The following is a 15117-nucleotide window of genomic DNA, read 5'->3' on the forward strand; positions in this document are numbered from 1 at the left end:
TTTGTTCTCTTGGTCATCTGGGGGCCTTCATTTCTCACTGATGATATTATGACCAACTGGAAAGTCTAAATATGCCTTGACCAAAACTCTTTAAGGATGGGATCCTTTCCGGCTACACAGCCAGGAATAGCTTTATACTTGACTGTGAAATGTGCTGTGCAAAGAGACAGCCACGCCTGATTCGTGGCTGCAGTCTTGTCTGCAGCAGCTCCTAATTCCAGGCCTTTACCTTTCAAGAATGGATAGCCCTAAATTTTCACCTTTCACAATTAACTGTAGTCCAAAGATGATCAGTTTCAGAAAATATTGGTTAAAATGTATTTACATGTTTAAGCTTCACAGTTGCAGTTGCCTTTTAGCTAAAATCATGAAGAACTAAAATGAGGTATGTGTAATAGATTGACTTGATAATTTCAAGAAAGTGGAGGGTCTTGTTAGAATAGAAAACCTCGTCATTGCATTGGGGATATTGTAGCCAGTGTGCAGGTGGATATCATCACAAACAAATGCTTGTTCATTCACCTCATCTCCCTGTGTACCGACTTGCTTCTTACATTGCCATTCTCACATGTAGATAAGAAAGAACAGTCCTTGCAGGGTGGAGCAATTTACTCTTAGGGACCAAACAGGGGTATACAAGGTTGTAACATAACACCAGCTCTTGAAAATCTAATTCAGATCACTTTTGGTCATGATTTTTAAAGTTTAACTTTGAAAATATGAAATGGAAATTTATATTTTAATATGAAATTAAACAACTTAAATTTTACTGCTGTCCAATGGTGCTATAATTATGTGTCCTATCGGCTTACAGCAGATAAACTCTTGGGGTTGTATGGCATATTTTTTAAGTAGAACTTGATTTGTGCTTTGACTCAAAACACATAAAAATAGATTTATTTCTCATATCTCCTGCAATGGTAGGAGGAGGAAGAGGTGCTGAGGTGGCATTTTACCCGCCCTGACTTGGACATCTGTGAGAAGGTACCAAATACCACACCAGTCCCCCCAAACATAGTTCTTCTCTGATTATTGCCTAATTATATCAGTGCCACTCAGAATGTAAAAGCTGGAGTATTTTGCTTATTTTTTTAGATTTTATATAACACTAAACAGAAATAAAATTACATAAAATCATACCTTTTAGGGAGAAGCTAATAGATGAAAGTCCACCACTTAGTAATGTTTCTACAAATAGGAATTTAGAAAAGGTAGCCAGTACAGTGGAGCTGGGAGTCAGCTCTTCATCCAAGCCCCAGCTCTCAGGGATGTTTGTGACATCATTTCCTCTAATCACCAGGTGAACTTAGATCCCATCAGGCTCAGTCAGTACAATTCATTTCCATGATGCAGAATGATTGTCGATTTATTGTTCATTTTATTATGCTGTGAACTACTCAACCCCATTTCCACATCTTAGAGTTGCATTTCCATTGTTCTTGATAAGCTTTTTCTGAATCCTTAAAATGCCTTCTGTCCTTTTAAAAATACTAAATGTAAGGTCTGCCCTGGGCCATGGGAGCTCCACCTCCTGGCCTCCCGACCTCCTGTATAATCTCTGTCCAGGACCTGCATTACCTAGGTTTCTGCCACACCTAGAAGCAGTCCCCTGGTCCCCCCACCCCCAGCTCACACACCTGCAGCAGACTTTACACTAAGCCATCTATTTTATATAAGCCCCAGGCTGTTTGTATAATTAACATACTAGTCCTTGCTGCAGTTTTCATTTTCATTCTCATTTTCAGTAGCACACATCCCTGAATATGCTCTCATAACAGCTCAGACATAGGAATGTCATTTGTGAAAAGAGCATGCAGTGACCAGGCTCTCTGAATAGTTTGAATTGTTACCCTCTTTGTGGAAGTGGGTCAAATCTTACTTAACTCCATTTAGAAATGTAAAGTATAAACACTGGAGAGAAAGGGGCAATTTTTTCCTAATGCCACATAGAAGGAATCTAAAGTAGAACTCAGGATTTCTGAATCTAGGCCCCTGACTTTGCTTTATCTGCTGAAGAGCAGTGTGGAGGAAGATGCCTCTTTGTGCTCTCTCTCCTTCTAAAGACTCCAATCCTTGTCCTTCTCAACCACACTTAACTTACTACGAGAAACCGTATTTCCAAATACTAACCCACTGGGAAATAGTTTAAATGGAAGGTGGGCAGAGAACATAATTCAGCACATTAACCCACCCCCTATAGCTATGCTAATAAGCAAGGAACTCGAAGCTTTGATTCAGTCATCTGTACTTTTTGCTTATTTTCTGAATAAGAACAAAACAAACATGAAGTGATGGAAATTGTAAGGCACTTAAGTTGTTTTCTGCCAAGAATCCCTGCCTATGATTGATTCACCTCACATCTGTCCTTTACACCCTGAAGCCGTAAACCGGGTGATAACCTTCCAAGCCCTCATTGTCCACCCAGGAGCCATAAACAGAAGCGCAGTCTGTTCACCGTGTGTCCAGGGCCCCTCAGAGAGCAGAAGTGCATATGGAGTCGGTGTTGGGAGCACTTTGTCTTTGCTGATGAGGTGAGAAGTGCTTGTGCAGCATGCCTACAGGTGTGTAGGCTGTTCTACCGTGATGACATGGCCTTCTCAGAGCATCACACTAACAAAATCACATCTTCACTGATTAGATAAACTTTATTTTTGGAGTGGTTTCAGGTCATAGAAAAGCTGAGCCTTAGGTAGAGATTCCTATCCCCCCCCCCATGCATGGGTGCACACCTCTGTTCTGAGACCTTCAGAGCGGTGGTGTATTGGTTACAGCCAGTGAGCACATACTGATAGTTATTCATCACCTGGATTTCAAGGTTTGCATTAGGGTTCACTCTTGACTTTGAGGGTTTAACAAAATTATGACATGTATCCTCTGTTGTCTGGATGTGCCAAAGCTCACTTATAGTATTAAACTGTTACATAGTTTTACTACCTAAAAACCTTTTGTGCCTATATACATATGTATGATCTTACATGTAGATACATGTGTATGTGTGCATGTGTGTGCACATCTACATGTGTGCATAGATATACAGTATATTTAAGTTTTAGCTCTTTGGCTCCTCTTGTGTCAGTATTCATTTCTGTGATCTAGACTGTGAGAGCCTACTATAGTACTTGGGTTTCTGTAGAACTAAGATTCTTCTGCATTGTTTCCTTACCACATTCCCGAGATTCTTCCAAAGGCTGTCCCTGGTGATGAGCCATTCCCGGTGCTCACGGCCTGAAAAGGACCAACCTGAGCTCCTGTCTACGCCTTCCAGCCCTCCAGAAGACAGTGCGTGGGGCAAGGGATGACCCATTCTGACCCTCTCATTCGCTGTCATGGCCTCTTGATTCACCGGTGGAAGTCTGACTAGATTCTTCTTTTTCATCTCTAAACTGGAAAGTTCCTACTGTCTCCTTTATGACTCCTATATAGGTCCATGTAAAAAGACTTGTTTTCCTCTTACACGATTGCTGGGTTTGGGGTTTTGTCTTAAAGTTTTTCTTAAATTTGATTCTTAAAGATTTCTGTATTTTTTTTTTAAAGTAAAGCTACCTACCCAAGAGGTGATCATGCCACACCGGAATACTTCTAATTTTAAGATGCTCTTTGTGTACAACTAACATTCATTTCCTTTCTTAAGAATATTCTCAGACGAGAGAAGCTCCCATGCATTACCTTCTACATCTCAGCAATGGCAACACCTGTGTCAGCCCCACAAACCCACTCTGGACAAGGCAACTTTCTCTACTGTTTCCCCTATTGCATATCTAGTCCTTCAGTAGCTTCAACAATGTCTGCCAGTTTTACCTCCAATGATGCTCAGCGTTCTCTGATGCCTTTTTCTCACTAATCCTAAGTAGTAATAGAACGGCAGCTTTCTATGATAGAAAGAATGTGTGCACTCACTGCTGCTAAGTTTGTTTTCCATTCTTAACCTATTTTATTCATCTTCTTCTTTCATAATAGCTACAATATTTTCCTAAGATATAAAGTTAGTCATCTCACTGTCCCAATTAATATTCTTTGGTCTTTGGTTATTTGAAAAATCAAACCAAGAAGTACTATTATGTCATATTTACACACTGCCTGCTTTTCTGCTGATGATTTTCCCCTTTACTCATTGTTCTTATGAACAGGTACACGCACGCACACGCACGCGCACGCACGCGCACGCACGCACACGTACACACACACGCACGCACACACACGCACACACACGCGCACACACACACGCACGCACACACACGCACGCACACACACGCACACACACGCGCGCACACACACACACACACGAGTGTGCCAGTACTGGGACTTGCAGTTAAAGCCCAAGTTCTTGGTCGGTTTCCTTCCTCATGGCTGGCATTGGCCGCGATCACTAGTCTGACATTTTGCTGGTGAACTGGAGATGGAGCCTCAAGGAATTTACTGACTGGCTTTGGACTATGCTCTGATCTCAGTTTCCTGAGCAGCTAGGATTATAGGTGTGAACACTAGTACCCAGCCTAAATGCAATCATTTGATGCCATATACTTGAAAAAGGGGCTTGACCAAGCCAGCTTGGTGGAGAGACTGAATGGTTTAAGGTATTCAGTACTGGTAGTAATGACAATAGAAAAGCAAGTCAAAATACACTGCGAAAACTCCAGAGCCCATCGTGACACACTGGAGTAGTGCTTGAGAGACTGGAGTGTGTGCTGTGTTCCTTCCCTGGTTTCTGTGACTTCTGCCCTGCAGAACCATCTGTAGAAATGTTGATCTTGACCTCTTTTCCTTGGGTTACTGGCATTATTAGAATACAAGCTCCAATCTGACATTTAGTGATGACTGAATATTTTTCTTAACAACCTGAATCCATCTTCAAGTCAGTGGCTGATTTACTCCTTTGTTGTTTCTTCACAAGGTCTTGACACTTAGACCTCCGATCTCAGTGAAAAGTGTTATCAAAGCAAACAGCAAAACTGACTGTAAGCCATTCTAATAATCCTGAAAAATCCCTAATATCATCTTATTTTGTGTAGTATTCCATGTGATTCAATAGTGGAGGGAAAATAGAAGACATTTTCAGAAACAAAAGTGATCATCAGGGAAAGTTTAAGACACTAAGTCCACAACATTTTGACCTTGTAGTATCCAATTTTTTTTATGAGTTTTAGAGAGCCTTTAACAAAACTTATGCAGAGCCATGTACTGAGCAGATTCTTAATAAATCTCTGTTGACATTATTTACTATGTGGTTAATGATCTTTTCTGGTCCCATGTTTGGGGTGGTTAAAGTTTACCCTAGGTTGATTCAGAGTTATCTAATAGATTAAGCTGGTTAGGTAAATAATACCCATACTTGTTATCTGAAACAATATCCCACCCATTCCAGCTTAGTTGTCACTGTGCTGTGGGCTGAGGTGGGCTACAAGTACCATGAAAGCTCAAGTTCCTTGTTTTCTTGTTTGTCATTCTGGTTACAGGGCACTGACCTGTTTGTAGGGCCTGAGGAAACCTCAGGCCTCTGTCATAGTTCAGAAAGATTCCAGGCTACATGTTGTTTTTCCCTGATGATGCCTGGCCATCTTGGCATGATAGAACTAGGTCTACACTCATGTGCTACCAATTGTTATAATCAGTTTTAAATGAGTGCCACCAATACCCACTGGGGGGTTGGGGAGGAGGTTTGGCAGGAAAATGGTCCCTCACTGAACCTCTGCGTAGCCTATCTATACCTGTCACTTCCTGGCATCTAAATGTGAGTGAAATAATCGTCCCAATTTGTATCTGGGCATAGTGCCATCATACCAGATGGATAGGAGTGTGGGTAACTGGGAAATTATGCATATACATTTAGTATGCGGACTGTGAGCATAAGCCCTTTCCAAGAACACCCAAACATCTGTCTGCTCTGAGCTAATGTGTGCGCCCTTCACACCATAAGCCATCCCAGTGGGAGGGCCTTGTCAGAGAGGAAAACGGAGCACTCGTGAACTTCATAGAAATGGTTTCATGTGGTGAGTTTATCTCACCCTGAGCAAAGAAACATACAAAAACAGTGAGTATTCTGTGACGATTTCAAGTGATCAGTTCAAAAACTGATTTTTGCACTAAACAGTGAAAGCTTCAGACATTATGACAATGTTACAGTGGGGTCTCTGGTGACCGGCGCTCTTGTGACTCAAGGCTACCTGTCCTCGGCCCTCCAACACCGTGTGCACCAGACAGCAGTGTCTCAGTGCCACCAAACCAAGCTGTTACAAGCTGCTCAGATCAGTTTATGTTTGCCTGATTCCCATTTTGTTACTATGTGAAGTTTGGGCAAAGGTTTGACAAGTTGCATTTTTTTTTCTTAAAAATACTAAGTATGGCTTTTTTGGTAATCAGTAAGATTTAGTGTTCAACCCACTGTGACCATTTTTAAAAAGGGGAATGGCATCAGGCCAGTTTAGTGTAGGCATGTTGGATGGAATAACCGGGACTCATTCATCAGAGTTCTTTGTGACCTTAAGAACTTGACCTTTCAGCACTCTGTATTTTAGATTGCTTCCTTCAAGAAGCAGATGTCAAAATGCAATTAAACATGGAAGAATTTTACTTGAGAAAATGTCCTTGTGACAAAAATAAATATTGAGGGAGCCAAAAGAAGACTGGAGAACCTTCCCTACACAGTATCTGAGCCCAAGAAAGCAAGGTGAGCGCCTCTAGTCTGTGTGGAAGCTAGTCAGTAACACCAAGAGAGCCCTGGAGCCCAAGAAAGCAAGGTGAGCGCCTCTAGTCTGTGTGGAAGCTAGTCAGTAACACCAAGAGAGCCCTGGAGCCCAAGAAAGCAAGGTGAGCGCCTCTAGTCTGTGTGGAAGCTAGTCAGTAACACCAAGAGAGCCCTGGAGCCCAAGAAAGCAAGGTGAGCGCCTCTAGTCTGTGTGGAAGCTAGTCAGTAACACCAAGAGAGCCCTGGAGCCTTGGGAGCCCCACGTCCTGGGAAGAGCAGGTGGCTGCCTCCTAACACATGTGTCACTGGGGGAGAAGCTCCCGGGTAGCCAGGCGGCGGGAGCAGTAGGTTCTGAGAACCTAGCAATGGGCATTCTTGTGAATTATATTTGTAATTGTTGTCTGCATTCTCTTGACTGCCCTAACCCTGGCAGACAATTCACCTTTTAGAACACAGCTCTTCTCGCAAAAAGCTAAAGTTTTTGTATGTTACACGTTGCTTACGTTAAGAATTAGCCTCTAGGGTTGGGAAGGTGGCTCAGTGGTAGAATGCTTGCTTTGCATGCATGAGGCCCGGGGTTCGATTCCTTAGTACCACATCCGCAGCAAAAGCCAGAAGTGGCGCTGTAGCCCAAGTGGTAGAGCTGAAGAGCTGAGGGACAGCAACCAGGCTGAGTTCAGGCCCCACGACCGACAAAAAAAAAAAAAAGAATTAGCCTCTAGCTGGCCACCAGTGGCTCACACCTATAACCTTAGCTACTGAGGAGGCTGAGATTTAATGATCACAGTGTGAAGCCAGCCCAGGCAGAAAAGTCTGTGAGACTCTGATCTCCAATAAACCACTCAGAAAAAGCCAGAAGTAGTGTTGTGTCTTAAGTGGTAGAGTGAAGCTCAGGGTAGCACCCATGGGTGGCCCTGAGTTCAAGCCCCAGAACCGGGGGGGGGGGGAGAAAATTAACCTCTAGAACCAAAAATTCATGTTAGTAAGATGAACAGTCTAACCATGTCAGTGAATTTCTACCCTGGAGCTGAGTTCTAGAGCAATTGTGTTGGTGAGCATGGATTGTGAGTTAGGAGATTTAATTGGTGATGTGACATTCAGATACACTGCTATTTAAGACCACACTGGCTCTACAAACAAACAAACAAAAATATACCAATAACTGCAGCCCTGAGCACTGTCCTCTGGACAGAGTTAGAAAGAGGCTGCTTCCCGGAGCCTCGCCGGGGCCTCTGGGTTGGTGCACCTTGCTAGCTGCCAACCCTGGTATTCCGGGAGTGGGAGCACTCTAGTCTCTTGCTCCTGGTTCCGAGATTGCGAGATGGTGTTCCGTTTGAGCAGGACCAGATGCCCAGGAGAGTCCACTTGGTGTCTGAGCACTTCGATGCGCTGGCAGAGGCCAGGCTGGCCCCCCTCAGCCCTCGGGAAAGCTGAGCTAGCCTTCAGCTGGTTGCATAGGCGTCTCATCCGTGCTGTGGACATTTAGATTTTATTAAACTTTTTTAAGCTAAGATTAACTGTCTGGCCAACCAAAGACCAGTGTGGTGGAACTATGTAAAGGAATAGACTCGGAAACCCTGGAAAAGCTGGAACTCACCTCCCTGTGCCTCTCTTCCTTTTCCTTGCCATCTCTGTTCTTTCTCTTCCTCCTCCTCTTTGTCATCTTCTTGTCTCTCACCTTCCTTGTGCTCATGCACCTCCTCCTTTGTTCGCTCTTTCTTCACCACTTCATGACTGTAATGAATGAGACCATATCTCTGTTTAGTATTTTCTGATTTGTGTCATTAAAATGTATGTTTTACACAGCCCTTTTACATATGTTGAAGTCATTTGCGATTTGTTAACCTTTATCTCAACCCTCAGTGTTGACAAGTGTCGATCAGTCTTCTTTTTAGAATTCACAAGGACCGACCCTGAGTGACTATCGTTTTCTGTCTTTTTCCTCCGGACAGAATTTACCAGTGCTTCCTAAAATTTAAAACTAGTCATGATAATTCATTTAATGAGAGCTGATCTCTTTATTCAGTAGTAGCAATTCCTGTATTCCTGTAATGAATTGTCATTCATTACAGCAAGATTGTTTTTCAAAACTGTTTTTCAGTTTAGTTGATACTTGAATGTAAAAACTAAAAGATAAAAATTGAGTAATATATGGCTTTTCAGAAGTAATTTTCCACTGTAAATTTCCACTTGTCCTGAATAGGAAAGTATGAGAGCAACAAGTGGGACAAGTGGCAGAGCCACTGCGGGCAATGCAGGGAGAGCGGCTCGTGAGCTGGCCGCTGCGGGCAATGCAGGAGCTCCAGGCAGGGACAGCGGCTCGTGAGCTGGCCGTGGCGGTGTGTGCAGGCAGGGAGAGCGGCTCGTGAGCTGGCCACTGCGGGCGATGCAGGAGCTCCAGGCAGGGACAGCGACTCGTGAGCTGGCCATGGGGGCCGTGTGCAGGCAGGGACAGCGGCTCGTGAGCTGGCCGTGGCGGTGTGTGCAGGCAGGGAGAGCGGCTCGTGAGCTGGCCACTGCGGGCGATGCAGGAGCTCCAGGCAGGGACAGCGGCTCGTGAGCTGGCCATGGGGGCCGTGTGCAGGCAGGGAGAGCGGCTCGTGAGCCGGCCACTGTGGGCAATGCAGGGAGAGCGGCTCGTGAGCCGGCCACTGCGGGCAATGCAGGAGCTCCAGGCAGGGAGAGCGGCTCGTGAGGTGGCCACTGTGGGCAATGCAGGAGCTCCAGGCAGGGAGAGCGGCTCGTGAGCTGGCCACTGTGGGTGATGCAGGAGCTCCAGGCAGGGAGAGCGGCTCGTGAGCCGGCCACTGCGGGCGATGCAGGAGCTCCTGGCAGGGAGAGCAGCTCGTGAGCTGGCCACTGCGGGCGATGCAGGGAGAGCGGCTCGTGAGCTGGCCTGCAGGCAATGCAGGGAGAGCGGCTCGTGAGCTGGCCACTGCGGGCAATGCAGGAGCTCCAGGCAGGGACAGCGGCTCGTGAGCTGGCCACTGCGGGCGATGCAGGAGCTCCAGGCAGGGAGAGCGGCTCGTGAGCTGGCCATGGGGGCGATGCAGGAGCTCCAGGCAGGGAGAGCGGCTCGTGAGCTGGCCACTGCGGGCGATGCAGGAGCTCCAGGCAGGGACAGCGGCTCGTGAGCTGGCCATGGGGGCCGTGTGCAGGCAGGGAGAGCGGCTCGTGAGCCGGCCACTGCGGGCAATGCAGGGACAGCGGCTCGTGAGCTGGCCACTGTGGGCAATGCAGGAGCTCCAGGCAGGGAGAGCGGCTTGTGAGCCAGCTGTGGTGGCCGTGTGCAGGCAGGGACAGTGGCTCCTGAGCTGTCCATGGCGGTGTGTGCAGGCAGGGAGAGCGGCTCCTGAGCTGGCCGTGGCAGTGTGTGCAGGCAGGGAGAGCGGCTCCTGAGCTGGCCGTGGCGGTGTGTGCAGGCAGGGAGAGCGGCTCCTGAGCTGGCCGTGGTGGTGTGTGCAGGCAGGGAGAGCGGCTCCTGAGCTGGCCGTGGGGGCCGTGTGCAGGCAGGGAGAGCGGCTCCTGAGCTGGCCGTGGCGGTGTGTGCAGGCAGGGAGAGCGGCTCCTGAGCTGGCCGTGGCGGCCGTGTTTCCAGACTGGTTGACTAGGCATGCTCTTTATTTTATATTACTTTGGCACATACACTCAATGAGAATTGTCTGCATGTGATACATGTGATTTTTAGTCAGGCAGGCTTCAAACATCATCATTTCTATCAACCCATCCTCCACAAAGATTTCTGGTTTAATCTTTTAGTCTTCATTTCACCAATAGAAAATATAATACTTTGATTTTACTTTAATATAGGTTTGTTTTTGTTTTTGTGGATCATGGGGCTTGAACTTAGGGTTCTGTCCCTCAGCTCTTCAGCTCAAGGCTAGCACTCTACCACTTGAGCCACAGCGCCACTTCCGGTTTTTGGATGGTTTATTGGAGATACGAGTCTCATGGACTTTGCTGCCTGGGCTGGCTTTGAACCACGATCCTCACATCTCAGCCTCTTGAGTTGCTAGGATGACAGGCGTGAGCCACCAGCGCCTAGCACTTTAATATAGGTTCAGAGAAAAGTACTAAATCAGATTGGCCCTCTGACATGAACTACCACTTACTCCATCGGGGACTGTTCCACAATGGGGTATATGCATACATAGCAGGGGGGTACTTTTTCTTAAAGGTAACATTCGCTGGCAGTAACTCAGATAGACTCTTTGTCTTTAATATGAGTAGCACACACCCATACCTCCCATGAAGGACAAACCTACTCTCTTGACTTTAACAGAATCTCTGGTTGTTACTGTGAAATTTGCTCCCCCCTGTGGCTCTCCCTTTCCTTTGATCGGCAGTAAAGTACAGGAAATTCCATTCCTTTTTGCATCCATCCCTGGTTTTGTATAGTGACCACCTGAAGCTTCATATTGTGTGACGCTGGGCCCTATTCCTTAGTATGGAATGACATCAGTGGGACCTCAATACTTTCTTCAGGGTTTGGGATCACCTTTTGGATTATGCATCAGAAGCTGTTGCAACAGTGTGCAGTCCTTTATACTTTTAACACACTCAACTTGTTGTGCCAGGCCGCAGACCCCCAAAAACCACCCAGGAGCCGAATCTGATGCAAGTGCACGAGAGCCATTTATTGCAAGCTGGAGCCTAGACTCATGATCGTCACCTACGCAGAGTCAGAGTTGAGAGCCCCGACCACATGTTCAGCAGGGCTCTGACAGGGTTTCCCGCAGATAGGACAGGGTTGAAGGTTCGCGGGCTTCTCCATAATTGATCAGCATTTCGCAGGCAAGTTTTGGGTCGCCCTGACCCTGCAGCTGCTTCCACCAGCTGACCACCCTGTCCATTTGTGTTTCTCAACCCTTGTCTCCCTGGGGTTGCTAGGGTGTAATTGCAGTTTCCACTGTGGGCTTTCCAAGAGCCTTCCAAGAACTGGCTTTTCCAGGAACTGCTTGGTCCCTTACGATTCACCTGCGGTCAGCTCTATGGTAGATGACGGCTTGCTTTAGAATGGAGTTAGCTTAGTCCTTCAAACTGAAGGGGTTGCTCATTAGTCTTCACATTGGCCACTGTAATGCAAGTACACTACAAGCTCTTATTCTGTGTTCTCTTTCCTAGCTAACACTATAAAGGATTTCTCAGAAAATATAACCTACTGTTTTGCAGAATATGACTTTGATGAGGATGTATAAATCATCAACTTAATTTAAAATAAATCTTTTATACCATCTTTGATTTTTGTGTATAAGCTCCAGGAAACAAATGGAACATTTCTCTTTTTATTGGTCTGTGTGCGTAGGACACAGGTGCTAGTTTAACTCATCAGTCCCGTGTTTCCTTCCAGGACTACAATGATGAAATCCGCCAGGAACAGCTGCGTGAACTGTCCTACTTAAATGGCTCAGAAGACTCTGGTCGCGGCAGAGGCATCAGAGGCCGAGGGGTCAGAACAGCGGCTGCCACTCCTTCCAGGTATGTTAGCTCTTATTTAAATATCAGTACAGGACGAAGGGAGTACAAACAGGAATCAATAATGGCGTTGATGCTGGCCATCACTGCAGCAGAAACTAATGGCGAGTGCTTAGGTAGCACTTAGCAACACTTAGTAACACTCAGTGACCGCACACACTCCACACACACCCCTCAGCTCGTCTTTTGTGCATGAGATGACCAGTTTTTACAAGTGAGAAACTGAGGTACAAAAGATTATGATATTCCTCCTAAGATTTTATATATAGGTAATCTGACTCTAGGATTCTTGACTTGAACTCTTAATCTTTACCCTTAGAAAACAAAGCAGTGGGGCTGGGAAGGTGGCTCAGTGGTAGAGCGCTTGCCTTGCATGCATGAGGCTCTGGATTCGATTTCTTAGCACCACATACACAGAAAAAGCTGGAGGTGGTGCTGTGGCTCACCTGGTAGAGCACTAGCCTTGAGCTGAAGAGCTGAGGATCAGCACTCAGGCCCAGAGTTCAAGCCCCATGACCGACCAAAAAAAAAAAAAAAAAGGCAGTAAGCTCAAATCTTTCTGTTTGTTTTTTTTTTTGTTTTGTTTTGTTTTTTGTCGGTCGTGGGCCTTGAACTCTGGGCCTGGGCACTGTCCCTCAGCTCTTAAGCTCAAGGCAAGCGCTCTACCACTTGAGCTATAGCGCCACTTCCGATCTTTCTGTTTTTTATTTCTGTGCTAGCTAGGGCAGACAAATGATAAATCCTTGTGCCTCTTTTGCATGAAGGGAAAGCTATGTACTTAATCTGTGTTTTAATTAATATATGTTTTGTGGTAAAAAGGTAGGCAGACTGGTATGCAAGCAGATTGAGAGATGCAGGTATAGATATAGTAGCATACGTCATTATCCAAAAAACTACCACAAGCTCTTTTCTTATATGACTCCATTACACTTGGTTTTCCAAAATCCCTAGTGATCAGAGAGAATCTTAATGGAATTTTGTTAGTTTTGAGCAGAAATTAGAAGCTTTTTTATTAGAATTTGTTTAATGGGATTCTGACTTTATCAAAGCTACAATGGATAACATTGGTTTTCAAAGAAACAAGACAAAAAAAGGATGCTCTTCCTTAGATTGTGATTTATTAGTTCTCTTTGCCCTATTATTGTCCTTTACCTCTCTAATGGACATACATCCAGAATGACATTTCACTTATCACATAGAAATTATCTTAAGAGATGCTAAGATACCCTAAGGATTTAATTGTTTTCTTAAATTTACTTGAAAAATGTCAAATACCATTGTAAAAATACCCTTCTTTAAAATTTTAATTATGACTACTTTACAAGTTTCAGCCTATCATGTATTTTATAGATCAGATAGAGAACACATGAAAACAAGTTAACATCGAAGATTGAACTTCACTTCCAATTCTGTATTGATATTTAACAATATTAATGTTTTATTTTTCTGTTTATCTCCATTTGTTTTTTTTTATTGTGAAAATACTGTACAGAGGAGTTACAGTTACATGGGCAATATTAATGTTTTTAAAAGTAAATGAAACACAGAACTTTTTGTCTTTTTCAAAAAACATAATATATCTGCAATTAAAAATTAACATAGAAATGGTTTTATATACAAAATCATTGATGTGAAAGCATTAGAAATGTGAATTGATTGATGTTAATTTGTATTATTTATAAATTACCATCTCATGAAATTATTCTATTATGTTACATTCAAGTATGATGCTTAGACTGTTTCAAAATATCAATAACAAATTATTAAAATTGCACTTAATGAAAGGAACTTATTTTCAATAAATGTGTCTATGGTAATGGTCCAATTTTAAAATGCCATATGCACCAGAGAGCCAAGCTTTACACTACCTGTTGTAATGCTAGCTAGTTTGCATAGTTGCGTGAGCATCTTCACCAGAGAGCCAAGCTTTCCACTGCCTGTTGTAATGCTAGCTAGTTTGCATAGTTGCGTGAGCATCTTCAGCAGAGAGCCAAGCTTTATACTGCCTGTTGTAATGCTAGCTAGTTTGCATAGTTGCGTGAGCATCTTCACCAGAGAGCCAAGCTTTACATTACCTGTTGTAATGCTAGCTAGATTGCACAGTTGCGTGAGCATCTTCACCAGGCATCACCTCACAGGTTGCAACAGCAGCAGAGGAGACAAGTGCAGATTCTGAGGGCTTTTGTTTCCTACTGTATGAGCTAATACACACAAATAATGGAGATTTTTTAAGAGGGAAATAATTTTGTTTGTTTCCTTAAAAAATGGCTACTTGGTGGTCATCTCCATAGATAGTAAGCATTAGAGCCATTGGGACAGAGACACGGCAGGAGGCTGGACCGAATGGCTCTTGTCTCCTAGAGACAGTGACAGGACAGAGAGCGCCACCTGCTGTAAGCTGAAGAGCGTGGCCAAGTAGACCTGCTGGTGTCCTGCCCATCAAGGAATTGAAAGTAAGATTCAAGGACCAAGTAAAGTGAAGGCTTTATAATTAACCCAAGCTTGTTGGATTGCTGGTTTGACCTTGGGCTGGTAACTAGCATTGTCTGAGCCAGTGTCCTCATCTTTCGAATGCACACAGCGCAGGTGGGACGGAGGCCCTTCTCAGTACATGGGAGCACCGACGCTGCATCCCCAGAGACGAAGATTACTCAGCCTGGAATGTGGCGACTTAAGATGGTCAAGGAACTCTAAAGTGCAGACGGGTACAGAACCTTTGAGACAAGTAACAGAAACCAGACAGCTCTGTGTTAGGGAGTAGTTTGCTATCACTAGAATTACAGATGTCAGGGAAAAATAATGAAAGTTGGAAAGGAAACTGATGATGGAAATTGGGAACACTCATTCTGGTGATGGAGGCTGTGGAAAGAGGAAGGACGAACGTGAAAGATCAGAGTAGCCACCCACCATCTTAAATATGGCACTGTAGGAGAGCCCCAGGAGCCCTGGAGCCCCGTGGG

General features: G+C 44.9%; 1 protein-coding gene across 6 annotated transcripts in view; it reads left to right on the forward strand.

Moving 5' to 3' along the window:
- The window catches only part of Khdrbs2 (KH RNA binding domain containing, signal transduction associated 2), a 309495-nt gene that overhangs the window by 133018 nt on the left and 161360 nt on the right, over positions 1 to 15117 (forward strand). For all 6 annotated transcript variants that reach the window (XR_011370892.1, XR_011370891.1, XR_011370893.1 and 3 more), the window contains exon 5: positions 12033 to 12160. Coding sequence is in view for 3 of the 6 variants with exons in the window: in XM_070017225.1 (XP_069873326.1) it covers positions 12033 to 12160 (128 nt within the window). In the remaining 3 variants the exon portion in view is untranslated. The remainder of the gene's footprint in view (positions 1 to 12032; positions 12161 to 15117) is intronic.

Source organism: Dipodomys merriami, unplaced genomic scaffold, assembly GCF_024711535.1.
Source record: "Dipodomys merriami isolate MVZ:Mamm:240054 unplaced genomic scaffold, mDipMer1.0.p SCAF_122, whole genome shotgun sequence".
NCBI classification, from domain to species: Eukaryota; Metazoa; Chordata; class Mammalia; order Rodentia; family Heteromyidae; genus Dipodomys; species Dipodomys merriami.